General features: G+C 49.0%; 1 protein-coding gene across 4 annotated transcripts in view; it reads left to right on the top strand.

Annotated features, from left to right (window-relative positions):
- Window positions 1-13,336, top strand: part of NTN1 (netrin 1) — a 127,566-nt gene that overhangs the window by 16,344 nt on the left and 97,886 nt on the right. The window contains exons 1-2 of one of the 4 annotated variants that reach the window (XM_081895207.1): window positions 180-421; window positions 4,445-5,541. In XM_081895207.1, coding sequence (XP_081751333.1) covers window positions 4,500-5,541 — 1,042 coding nt within the window. In that variant the 5' untranslated portion in view covers window positions 180-421; window positions 4,445-4,499. Of the gene's footprint in view, window positions 1-179; window positions 422-1,128; window positions 1,388-4,444; window positions 5,542-13,336 lie in introns of those variants that run through there. The other 3 variants (XM_081895209.1, XR_014164227.1, XM_081895208.1) reach the window with 3 other exon arrangements.

The raw sequence follows: 13,336 nt of genomic DNA, 5'->3' as shown, positions 1-13,336 counted from the left end.
AGTGAGGTGCTTGTGGGAAGCTAGGACTTGTTAGGAAACGACGGGATTTCGCCACACAGGTCTGCCCAAAGAACAGAGATAACACCGGAATTCCTCCCCAAGGAATTGTAATGAGCACATAATTGGGTGCACAATAAAAGGCAGCTGGATTTATTATGCAAGTAATAGACGAACAGCAGGAAGAGCTGGTAATAGACAGGTTGACAGGATTCGACACCCTGGAACAACCAGGGGTGTGGGTGTGTCGCTCGAAGTCGGCTTTAAACATCGGAGGAATAAAGGAAGGCAAGAAAAAACACACCGGGTGGTGGGAAGAGAAAGCAACTCTGACGATCCTCGCTGCCAAAACACTGTCGTTTTGCCTCCAGCAAGGAAGAAGGCGCTGGGTATTTTAACAACTCGCACGAGTTTGCCCCGGGAGGTGAGCAACAGAGACGCTTAGTTCACTTGGAGGAGGGAAGAGGAGGGCGGCTGACGGCTTTCTGGAGCCCAGCTGGATGGCTGCGTGTTTTGTCTGGCGGAGTATTTTCGACTAAGTATTTTAGGCTGGTGGGAAGTTTGGCAGCGCAACGCGGCCTGAGGTAGCTAAAGAGGCCCCTGTGCGTGGTATCTTTTTGGACACGGGAATTCGGGGGTGTCTGATTTACCAAGCGAGAAGATTTGCCCCCCTCCCCCTGCCCCAGGTGGCTAACCGGCTTGGGATCCACCCAGTCCTTCCTTAGAAACTCCACCAGCAGGAGCTGAGCCCCAACAGCAGTTCGTCGGGACGAAGCCCAGGCTTTTGCCTTCGCGGGATTCCCTTCTCCCGGGCTCCTCCACGCTAGCCGGAGCGCGAGGCACTTCGGTCTCCCTTAGGGCAGCCAAACTCGGGTTTGGCCACGGGACAGAAGCTTCACGCGTCGCCCTCCTTCCCGGCCGCAAAGCTTGGCAGCTCGCTCACCCGGTTTTCCCCCGCGGAACGGCTCTTGACTGCCCAGTCTCGACCCTCTGAGCTCGCGGGGAAGGAAGCCACCTAGGAGGGCCCGATCCTGCAGGGCTGGCCAACTCCCCCTCCCCCGGCTCCTCCCCCTCCGGCGCCGCCCCTTCTCCCTCCCGCCGCGCGCCCTGCCAGCCCCCCCGTGGATGTCGTCGCTTCTTCCCCCGCGCGAGCCCACGGGGTGTCACTCCTCCGGGATGACCTCAGCCTCGGCCCGAGCCGGGCGCGTCACTAGCTCCGGGCATCCACGGAGCCTGGCCGCTCGCTGGGGCCGGACGATGGGCAGCGAGCGCGACCCCTGAGCCACCGAAGCCCGCTGGCTGCAGCTGCCGCCGAGGAACCAAGTCCGCCACGCGCGAAACGACTGCCGGCCCCCCAGCAGCTGCGGCTGCTGCTGCCAAACCAAGCAAGGTAGCTCGGAGGGACCCTAGGAGGGCGGCGGAAGGGAGCTTCGAGGCGAGAGGGAAGGGGGGGTGGAGGTCTCCTTAAGAGAGTCGCGGCTGCCTCAGCTCTCCGGGAATAAGAGCCACGCCGGGACAGAGCCCACCTCTTTGCGCGCAAAAGGTTCCTTCTTTCGCGTCGCCAGGTAGGGCCCCGAAAAACACTTGCTTGAAACTCCAGAGAGTCACTGTGCGGCGCGGCATTTTTAGACAGATGAACTGTTGGCCGGTCTGCCTTTTTACGATCCTCCGGTGCGAGGGACGGAGTCCTGGGTGGCGCTTCCGGAGAAGTTGTCTCGCTCGAACCGATCAGGGACATCCCCGCCGGAGGCTGCAGGATGCTTCCCGGAGCTGGGGAACCTCCCGCATGCCTTGTTCCAACTTTTGTGGGCCGGACGTCGATCTCTCTCTCTCTCTCTCTCTCTCGGCCACCAGTGTGCCCAGATTCCTTCTTGCTAGGGTGTGTGTGTGTGACGCTGGAGCGAAACTCAGGCGGCATTTTCAAAGCTCATGCCCCAAGCTCAGTCGCCTTCTCCTAAGCAGGCGCGGGCAGCGAGTTTTCTCGAGCGAAGGAAAGAGCAATTTGCTCTCTTGGCCAATACAGTTGGAATAACTGAAAAAAGCCTCTCCCCCCCCCCTGAGCCGTTTTGGAGTCCCATCCGCCGCTTTCCGTTTCTCTCTCGTTAAGAGATATGTGCAGTACGACCCTGTGCATGTTTACTCAGAAGTCAGATTCAGTGTCTTCAATGGGGCTTACTCACTAGTAGCAGCAGCAGCATTCGCTGAATGGCTCCGATTAAAACCCTGGTAGGATGGACGAACTAGGTTGTGGATGTGGATCTCAGATGAGCCCCCTCTCTCCTCACCTTCCACTTTCCCTCGTTCATCCTCTGACAACCAGAACCACAAGCCTGGTGGTAAGCCACATCGCTTGGTTTAGTGTCGCATAGAAGCGAAGGCACCCTCGCTTGGGAGATTCCCACCGAAAGGGCTGAACCACGCACAGGTTCAGGCTGCAGGGTTGTGATATTCCAAGGCGGATAGCCTCTAAAACTTTCCCGGGAATAAGCACCACTGAACGTAGTGGGACTTGCTTCTGAGTAGACCTGTTTAGGATTGCCCAGAACGCCACTTGCAATGTAAGGAAGCCCCACAAGCGATTTTCTGCTGTTAGTCCCTTGCATAGAAGGCACCACCAAGGGTCCTGCGTCCCGAACTTCATTACTGTTGCGCTAGATTTATCCAAGAGAGAACCTACTGGTTCAGATGCACCAGAAATCACTGGGTCTTATTTACGCAGTAAAAAGTTCCAGACATTATGGGACTGCCCACGTGCATGGGTTTCGAAGACCTGAATAAATTGGGTCTGCCAGCTGAAATTCTCCCGCCCAATTTCCCCTAATTGCAGAACAGTTTAATGGCTGTTAAATATTCTGCCTGCATCAAAATGAGGTGCGTATGTTTGCTTTAAATGCCTCTGGATCTTCCGGGGCAAGGCCCTCCCAAGAGTGAAGGAAGGCGCTCTCTGTGGAAGAAGCGTGTGGGATGGGGACCCATATTCAGAAGGGCTAATAGCAGGTGTCTATGAAGGTGGTCGAAGTACTGGCATGCCTTAGGAAAACTCAGTCTGAAGGCGCCCCGTCGTCCATTTAAAACGGAGTCCTATTGGTTCCGCATAACTTCTTTCCAGCCAGTGGGACTTCAGTTGAAGGTAGCTTGGGGCTCTCTCTCATCTGCTTTCTCGCTTGCCGAAACCGCCACACACCCCTCAAGCCACTGGACAGTTTGCCGTGGAAATTCGCGCACTATCCAAGCCGTTGTGCGGGCGCCCATCTCCCGGATTGCAAGGGGTTTTGCTTGCTCGGAGTCGATGAATCCTCATCCTCTTGGCTTCAGCGGAACGCCTTTCCATCTCCTCCTCCACCGTTTAGGACAAAGGATGTTGCTGGCAAGATAAAATCTGTAGCATTTTATCTTGAATCAAGTCCTCACTCTCAGGCCCCATTCGCGGTACAGTATATATTTAAAGTAGTAGCAGCAGCAACGCCATTTACCTGCGAACCGTAGTTTAAAGGTGCTGAAAGATATTGGGAGACCCCAGTTCACCACCCAGAACTACAATTTCCCGAGTGGTTTAACGATCAATCGGCAACTCCGGAAATTGTATCCCTGCGAGGAGAACAGGATTCTCCTAACAGCTTTCCACACCCTTAACCACATACAGTTCCCAGGACTCTTGCAGGGAAGCCATGGCTATTTAAAGTGGTATAATACAGCTTTATCTGTAGCGATGTGGATTCAGTGACACTTGGCTCATGCAGCAGAGACTTCTTCACCTTCTCTCCCGCTTAAGCACAGCTCAACGGGCCTTACTCTCGAGTCGACACTTTAGATAGTGTGCCACGTGCCACTTTTCTCTAGCGCCAGCTGTTTTTTCCGGACTACAATTCCCATCATCCCTGACCACTGGGCCTGTTAGCTAGGGATGATGGGAGTTGTATTCCAAAAACGGCTGGAGAACTCACCTTTGGGAAACGCTGGTCTAGCGCCTAGAAAAACACAGGAAAAACGCTGAAGGCTCTTTTGAGCGCCTTTATGAATACTTCGCAGGTTCCAAGGATGAAAGTTGGGACTTGATAGGAGAGCGCGAGAAAGGGCCTCAACTTAAAACTCGGCTGACTCAGCCCCGCTTAACCTGAGCGGGAATCTCCCTCGGCCTGAAGAGGCGGGCGGTGCTGCTTGTCCGTCAAAAGTGGGTCAGCGGCTCGCGCGCTCTGCCTCGCAGGTTCCTCCCCGCGCGCGCGCGCGCCCTGCCACACCCACCGCTTCCCACTCCGACCGTCACTTAATCCTCCGGCAGGCGCTGGGTCAGCTTGGAAGGCGCCCACTGCCCGCTCCTGCTCTTCCGCCCAAACTTGTTCATTGGCCAGCCCAAGCAAGCGCCAGTCTTAATTCAACCTCAGTGGCAGCACCTGTGACGCTGACGCGCTCTCTCTCTGTCTCTCTCTCTCCACTTTCCCCGCTGCAGGTTCGCTTTCCCGCCCTTTCTTCGCCCTCCGCGCGCCCTCCCGCGGCGACCCGGGATGTCTCCGGCGGGCTGGGAGGCGCTGGTGGCTCTGGCCGCCGTGGCCGCTTGCCTGGCGGAGGGCGTGCGCGGCGGCGGCGGCGGCGGCTACGGCGGAGGCCTGAGCATGTTCGCGGTGCAGACGGCTCCTCAGCCGGACCCTTGCTACGACGAGAACGGGCACCCGCGCCGCTGCATCCCGGACTTCGTCAACGCCGCCTTCGGCAAGGAGGTGAAGGTGTCGAGCACGTGCGGGCGCCCCCAGGCGCGCTACTGCGTCCTGGCCGAGAAGGGCGACGAGCGCAGCCGCACTTGCCACTTGTGCGACGCGGCCGACCCCAAGCGCGCGCGCCCGGCCGCTTACCTCACGGACCTCAACAACCCGCACAACCTGACGTGCTGGCAGTCGGAGAGCTACGTGCAGCACCCGCTCAACGTGACGCTGACGCTGGCGCTGGGCAAGAAGTTCGAGGTGACGTACGTGAGCCTCCAGTTCTGCTCGCCCCGCCCGGAGTCCATGGCCATCGCCAAGTCCATGGACTTCGGCAAGACGTGGGTGCCCTTCCAGTTCTACTCGACGCAGTGCCGCAAGATGTACAACCGGCCCAGCCGCGCCGCCATCACCAAGCAGAACGAGCAGGAGGCCATCTGCACCGACTCGCACACCGACATGAGGCCCCTGGCCGGGGGCCTCATCGCCTTCAGCACCCTCGACGGCCGGCCCTCGGCGCACGACTTCGACAACTCGCCCGTGCTGCAGGACTGGGTCACGGCCACCGACATCAAGGTGGTCTTCAGCCGCCTGCACACCTTCGGCGACGAGAACGAGGACGACTCGGAGCTGGCCCGAGACTCCTACTACTACGCCGTCTCCGACCTGCAGGTGGGCGGGCGCTGCAAGTGCAACGGGCACGCCTCCCGCTGCGTGCGCGACCGCGACGACAACCTCGTGTGCGACTGCAAGCACAACACGGCCGGGCCCGAGTGCGACCGCTGCAAGCCCTTCCACTACGACCGGCCCTGGCAGAGGGCCACCGCCCGAGAGGCCAACGAGTGCGTCGGTGAGTGAGGAGGAGGAGGGACTCCTGGTCTAACCTTCCAACGGTTTCACCTTATGAGAATAGGGACCCATCCTAATAGTACCCTCCAGATTTCTCTGATGTAGAGATGTTTTAAAGCAGGGCGTTCCGGGATCAAATCAGAAACCGGAATGGCTTCTGTAAATCCGGGGCTGTCCTTGGGAAAATAGGGAGACTTGGAGGGTTCTGGTAATCGCAGCTTCTTCACAGGTGCGCACGCAGAGAGCCAGGTGTGAAAGGGGCTCCTCGGAGTGGCGCAGCGAGAAAACTGCGAGAACGTTTGCAAAAGCTAAGCAGGAACTGGCAGGGTTTCATATTGGATGGGGGCATGGATTTATATGGGGGGGGGCGAGGCAGGGCACGCACCTGTCCTCCTCCTCATCTGTCTTGATCTGCCTAGCTCTGTCTAGCAGATTCAGAGTTTAAAGTTGTTTTAAATTACCCCAGGTGTTAGAAAAATCTGTCACAATCTTTCTACAGTTTTGTAATTTTAGTTAAGTATTTTTTATTTATTTACCTGATTTAGGTGAGAGCAGCTGGCTATGGCCATGAATGGAGGCTACACCAAGTTGAGATTCCTCCAGTGCAGGGGGTTGGACTAGATGGCCCTTGGGGGTACCTTCCATATGAGGGGCTGTGGGAGGCCAAATGCTGCAAGCCTGTTCAGCGGAGTCTGTTCACATGGGGGGGGCGCTAGTCGCCAAAATATACAGTGGTGTGTCTTGCAATAAATGCAGTTGATTCCCTCCCACCCACACTGCAATAATTGCCTGACCCATCTCAGATAGGTGGGATATGTCTGGGTTTATGCACTGGAGGCTTCGTACATGCTCAGAGGCACTCTGCTATGTTAGTTTGTTTATTGGCGATATTGCTTACATGTTGTCTGCAAACAGAACAGTTTGTTTTAGCAATGAGTTGCAAGTCTCTGGCCTGATTCTGAGCCTTAGTATTAAAACCAGTTTCCGGGACTGAACCTTCTGCTGTCCTTGCAGGCAGATTTGTATAATGCTAAATGGGTGAGCGATTTGTGACCTGGCTGGGAAGTCAAACATGCTCGGCATGTGCAGAAAGGCTCTCTCCTGTATTTCTTAATAGGTGGCTAAACCCTGGTTCAAGTAAAGCCACACACCATTTTAAGGCTCCTCTCCTCCCCACTCTTTCCCCCAATGTCCTGTGCACCTGTGCGCAAGAGACAAAAATACATTGTGCACAAGAGGCAAAAAATACATTGACACAGCTTTTCCCAGTGTGGAGGAAAACTTGACCTGCTGAATTTCTAACCCTCAGGACAGTTGTTAGTGGTGCAGCAGTCTTGCGCAAAAACAAGCTGAAGTCCTGAACCCTTGGAGTGTTTCGCTTTCTGCCCCCCCCCCCCACCCTTAATCCCAGGTTTTTTAAAGGGACGATTGGATTGAAGAGAAGGCACCTCGGCAGTTGCCCAGTGATGCTCTTTGCTTCACTATTCTTGTGATCCATGGAGGAGCATGTAGGGATGTGATCAGGGATATAAGGTGATTCTGGCAAAGCTGTGAGAAGGCAATCTTTCTCACAACGCAGTTCATCCCGTGTACTTGTTTCCTCAGCTCACTCGGCTTCAGTCCAAGTATTTCGGCTAGTTAAAATAAGCCTGGCAGGAAATTAATTTCCAAAGTTAATGGGTCCCCTTCTTCAACATAGTCTTGGTATGCTGAGGAACAAACTGGTGGAGGAAAGGCAGGGCAAACGGTAGGTTTATCATGCCTGACCCCGGCTGGCCTCCTCACCTCACTCAGCCACAATGTCTCCCCCAAAGAAAGAAGCCAGGCCAGACCAGAGTGGGTCTTTCCCTTAGAAAAGATGTGCTTGCAGGCTCGTTTCCACCAGATTCCCGTGGGTCGGGGCCTGTATAGGAAGCACAGAGCAAAGTGGCAGGAGGGACTCTCTCGGACTGTCTCCCCAAAGCGACTTTGAGAAGGGGGACAGAGTTAGAGTTTAGGGAGAGTAAAAAATTAGGGAGCTCTAGTGGTTTGGTGGAAGTCCCAACAGTGGTGCGCTGCTTTGAAGAGAGCCAGTGTGGTGTAATGGTTAAGAGTGGTAGTCTCGTAATCTGGGGAACCAGGTTCGCATCTCCGCTCCTCCACATGCAGCTGCTGGTTGACCTTAGGCCAGTCACACTTCTCTGAAGTCTCTCAGCCTCACTCACCTCACAGGGTGTTTGTTGTGGGGGAGGAAGGGAAAGGAGAATGTTAACAGCTTTGAGACTCCTTAGGGTAGTGATAAAGCGGGATATCAAATCCAAACTCTTCTTCGAAATCCAACCCAAGGTCGAGTTTGCGCAGCCCGGTGAACTCTGCCTAGATTTTGAGCTGAGCCCTTCCTTCCCTCCTTCTGTGCCATTGCCTGGTCGCAGGGGCCAGGCGTTGCTGTGGGACTCTGCTAATTCAAAAAAGAGATCCTTCCAGTCCGATTTCTTTGATCTGTGATGGGCGGGCCTAGGCAGGCACAATATTCAGTCCTCTTTTGCTGTAGTCAGAAAAGCACAGAGGGAAGGGTGCAGTCGGAGAGACTGAGAGGAAGGTTGACTGGCCTCAAGCGATCCCTGGATAGAGAGAGGACTGGGGTGTATCGGGATTATCTTACTTGTTGTGCCAGGTGTGTGCTGTTTCTGGGGGAAATTGATAAGGTGATAAAACATCACTTAAAAATGCTTAAAGTGTTCTGGGGGAAATGAAACACTTTTAAAAACTCAACTTTATTTCTTTCTCAGTCTCATTGCTAAGCAGGTGAATTTGAAAGCAAACTTTGACTGGTTTTAATGCATTTTGTTTAGGATTACTGTTGGAAGAGGGAAGCAACTCAGGTTGCCAAGGAAGGTTTGCATGGAAGCCTTCTCCCCGCAAATAAAACTTGCTTCCAAAATCTTCCATAAGTTTACATGTAATTAAACTTCGGGTTGAATCTTTAAAACTTGCAGCCTTCACTCCCCATGCATAGGGGTTAGAGGTGAAACACACTAACCTGGTAACAAGCTTCCCTGAGAAGAGACACCTTCTGAGAAAGCAAAGTTAGGGACCTGCTCTAAGGAATACTGTATCGGTTTTAGTAACAATAACTATATAAACAGAGTACCATTAAGAATATTTGTATCTATTTGGAACTAGTAACTATATTTCAACACTTTTCATTCACATACTGAAGACAGAATTATCCAGTATTTGAGCTGCAATTACCGTACCTGTAAAACAACTATCATTTATTCCTGGGAAACACGAGAAACATTAGAGTTGGGGGGCAGGTTATAGGCCATCTAGCACAAACTGCTGTTTATGCATAAATACAGAGCTAGAACCCCTCCTAATAGGTGTATGTGTGTCAGCTATCTTTAAAAGGAGAGCCACTATTTATTCAAAAAGGGAGAAACTGTAATTTGGATAGAGAATATTTTAAATTTTCTGAGGGTTTTTGTTTTAAAAAAATTGTGTTGGAGAAGCTTTTTCTTGTTTCTGCATTTTGTTTTCCGCAGGCTCTCACATAACTTAAGAGAATGGTAAAGGAATCATTTCTTTGCTAAATGTGTGATTGTATCCTTAACCCCCCCCCCACAAAACTCAAAACCTACAAAGGAGCCTTAAGTAATTATAAAAAAGTTCACAGATGGAACAGTTCAGTCATTGCCCGTGCATCAGCCATGACCCCAACTCATACAGTCCCTTTCTTTTTGATTTGTCATTGCTTTGTGCCTTGCTCAAACACTTCCCTTCCCAATTTGTCATGCTGTGGAAGGACCAAACAGGTTTCTATCATTTTTTTTAAAAAAATGTTTTTATTAAAGTATTTTCCGTAAGTAACAAGAGTACATTCAGTGTTTCTATTTTGGAATAGTACTGTGTTTCATACAGGCCACTTTGAGACATTTTTTTTTTTTACTCTTGTCCACTTGTCATTCACCCCTTTGAGTTTCTTAAACCACAAGGATGACTACAAGGGATTGTGGGTGTTATTGCAGAATATTTCCGATTAGTCTGTTCGCTCCCCTAGGTTTTAGTCACACTATAGCAAGGTTCTGTGCAGCATAGATTAAATCCTTGCTTCTGTAATACTGAAAAAGTAGTTGGATAATACAAAAACAAGGAGGAAGAGTTAGGCTCTGGGTTGCAGGATTGTGCAGGAGGGCCAACACTCTTCCCCCATGCCATTTTGAATTGCTCCCAGAACTTCTCTTTGCACCTCACCATATCAATTCAGATGGGGAAATGGAAAAGAAAGACAGAGTTAACCCTCTCTTCCCAAACATTGTGGCTCTAATCTGAATTTCCCCTCTTTCCCTTTTTCAATAAATCTTAACTTGTCTGCTTGAGTCCTTTAACGAAGAAATGAACCTATGCTGCCAATTCTCGTAGTAGACCAGTATGAAGTAAGCAGCACGTAAGTGGCACACGAAACACTACCAAGCTATTCTACGTTCTAAATCTTATATTAATAATACAAAAATTGAGAGAACAAGGTACAAGATCTACTACAAAAGGAACTTTAAAAATTGAATCTTTCTTTTGGACACAATTTGAATGAGATTTCTGATTGTGGCTTCTGCGGTAGATCTTGTACCTTTGTTCTCTCATTTTTTGGATTATTGATATAAGATTTAGAATGTAGAAGGGTTTGGTAGTGTTTTGTGTGACGCTTATGTGCTGAGTCCTTTAACTAGCTGCTCACCCATGAATTCCAGTGCCTTTATTTCCTGTATAAGCCAATGCAGGAAAAAGTATAGGGCTTTTCCACCCTCTATGTATGACTCATTTGTCACTATTGGATCATGTTGTTTAATGGGCAGTGAGTGCTGTTTTCTTTGGCCTTTGAATGATTTGCAGTTGAATAATATTGCAGAATAATATTGCTGCACAAGTGCACTTCCATTCTATTAAATGGTACTCAGATGTGATTTTAAAGATATTTCTCATGTCTTTGTCTTGCTGTTGAACACCAGGATTGTTAACAAAACAAAATATTGTCACCATATGGCTGTTGTTTGGCTCATTGAGATTTATTCCTTTAGAAAACGAATACAGCTGAATATGTCACAACAATGTTAAATACAGACATGCATGGGCTCTTGCAAGATTGTTTGTTGGATTTTTTGTTCCTGTTGAGAGACATCAGCTCCCACATTTTGGTTGAGTTCTTGTAGTGGAGTATGGTTCAATTTGCCTTTGAGAACATACTTGTCTTGTTTTGCTAATATTACATAGCCTTTGGTTTGTGTTGTGAATCAAATTAAACGATTCAGCATTGCTATAAATTGTTCTGGAGACTTGGAAGTTGAATCTGAAGCTGAGCCAGGTCTGAGCTAGCTGATAGTATTACCAGTTTCTCTTCCTTCATATTATTGATGTTTGTTTATATTATTGGTGAATGTTTTCTATTATGGTTTGCAGCCTGGCAAATTGTAATGCCTTTGGCTAGTACAACAAACTTAATGATTTATTGAATTAAACGACAGACACATTGCGTTCTTTCTACTGAGATGTTTCACAACCCGCTTGGGTTCAGAACCTGAAGGGGTAGGGAGCCTTTTTCAGCCCAAGTTTACATTCCATCATGGACATTTGGGCCCCCTGATCTGAGATTCCTCACCCCTGCTGCAGACATTACACTCCATCTTACTATTACTGTTTGGGGTGTGTGTATGTGTGTGTAAAGAGAATGAATGCACAGCAGTATACTATTTCCAGCTATTGCTAAAATTCTGGAGTGGAAAACTTGGTTTTTCTGCTCAGTGTTCTCAAGTACAAATTTGCTCTAGAAAAAGTCTAAAAGAGAAGGGCATAGCTGTGAAGTTGTGTCCCTCAGTGAAATAACAAGATTTTAAATTCAGCTGCAGCTTTGAGGTACAAATGATGTACAGTGGTACCTCGGGTTACATACGCTAACCCAGAAATATTACCTTGGGTTAAGAACTTTGCTTCAGGATGAGAACAGAAATCGTGCTCCGGCGGCATGGCAGCAGCAGGAGTCCCCATTAGCGAAAGTGTTGCTTCAGGTTAAGAACAGTTTCAGGTTAAGAACGGACCTCCGGAATGAATTAAGTACTTAATCCGAGGTACCACTGTATACTTAAAAGGTATCATCTGGCATATATGGGTTTTTTGCAATGAAAATTTACTAATTTCGTTTTCCATTGCAAAAAACCCATAAATGGGATTATATAGTAGCACTATCTATATAATCTAAAGCAACACACATGGAGCTCCATGCAATCTTCATAAACTTCCCATCTGTGTCTCATGCATGCAAACAAAAAAATGTTCCTACAGAGTTCAGGCTGGGGAGGTCTCTTGAAGAATATTTCCAAGGGGCGGAGAAACTTGTTTTCGAGAATGAGATGCAAAGTTTGCTGATGTTTTAATCCACTCCTGATGAAGAATGTCCTACTTGGGTGTTTTATTGCTGAAAACACTTAAAATACTTACTTGCAAGGCAAATGCTTTCAGTGCTTCTCAAGTCTGTGGTTGGGCTCAAGTTTAGGAAAACTAATTCAGTGGTCACAGCCAGAGGCAATAAGCATCTGTAATTTAAAACCACAGCAAGTCAGGGTTGTGAAAACCAGCCCCTTGGTACTACGTTGTATTAGTTCTACCTATGAGATCACTTGATGGTAATGAAACAAAACGCACTTATTGAGCATTTCCCTGAGCTATCAGAGCTTTGAGGCCCAGAAGATACATGCAACACAAGGTTATTTAAGGTTTAATGCTCCTGAGTGTGCAAGTACTGTACAAAATAAATAAAAGATTTTTTTCGGGATAGTCATCTGATTGATCACAGAAGGGATTTATGAAGACAATTTGTTCTGGCTCTTTTAAAAAAATCATTTAACTTTAATTCATTATGATTTGGAATAACTCATAATGATCTGTCTGAACATATCTTTGCAACTCTTTGGCACTGGAGCTCAAGAGAGTTGAACAGAAAACACAGTAAATGCCCTAAACTACTGAGAATAATGAACTGCAGCAGCAGTTAAAAGTTTAGCATAAAAAATATACAACACCAATTTAAAAATCCTGGGCAAATAAAAAAGTTTTCAACTGATGCTGAAAAGCTAATAAAAATGGTGCCAGGCAAATCTGTCTGGCAAGGGAGTTCTTTGGACATCCTCCAGTTTGTCAACACTGGGATATGACAGAATCTTGGGAACTGGTTGCTACAGAGAGATCTAATAATAATTTTCAGCATGCAGGTTGTGTACAGACTTTATCGCCTTTACTGCCTTGTGAAGACTGCGGTTCGTTTTCACATTTGAGAACCCTATTTTTTTTTGGGGGGGGGAGAGATTGTTTAAGTTACTTTAATTTTGTGCTCTGCTTATCCTGTGACATCTCAAAGGTTTTGCTTCCCCCAGTGCTTAGAGTACCAGCATCCGAGGGGCTAACAGGGTCAAGTTATTAGTGATATGGTCTTGGTGGGAAAGGGCATTTTCAGTCCCTTGTGGGAAGTCCTTAAGTACCCTTAAAATGTGCAAACACTCTAGAGCTGTAATTTATCTCCTTTAGCCTGTAGCAGCTGCAGGAGGGGCACTGCTGGGATTCTCATTAACACTTTTGGGAAAGTGGGAGAAGCAAGCAATAGCACTGCCTTCCAGCCCAGTTAGCCTTGGCATCCTTGCAGTGAGACAATGTAGAGGGGTTATTTCCTAATAGGCCCACCACATTATTATTTTTTAAATGTAAACAATGCCATTCTCTCATTTCATTAGTTTGAAACTTCATGAAAACATCTGCATTTTTTTGCAATGAGC

This window comes from Podarcis melisellensis (genome assembly GCF_964234715.1).
Source record: "Podarcis melisellensis genome assembly, chromosome: 2".
Taxonomy (NCBI): domain Eukaryota; kingdom Metazoa; phylum Chordata; class Lepidosauria; order Squamata; family Lacertidae; genus Podarcis; species Podarcis melisellensis.
The sequence above is the reverse complement of the archived record's forward strand: the minus strand, read 5'-3'. Positions and strand labels throughout refer to the sequence as shown.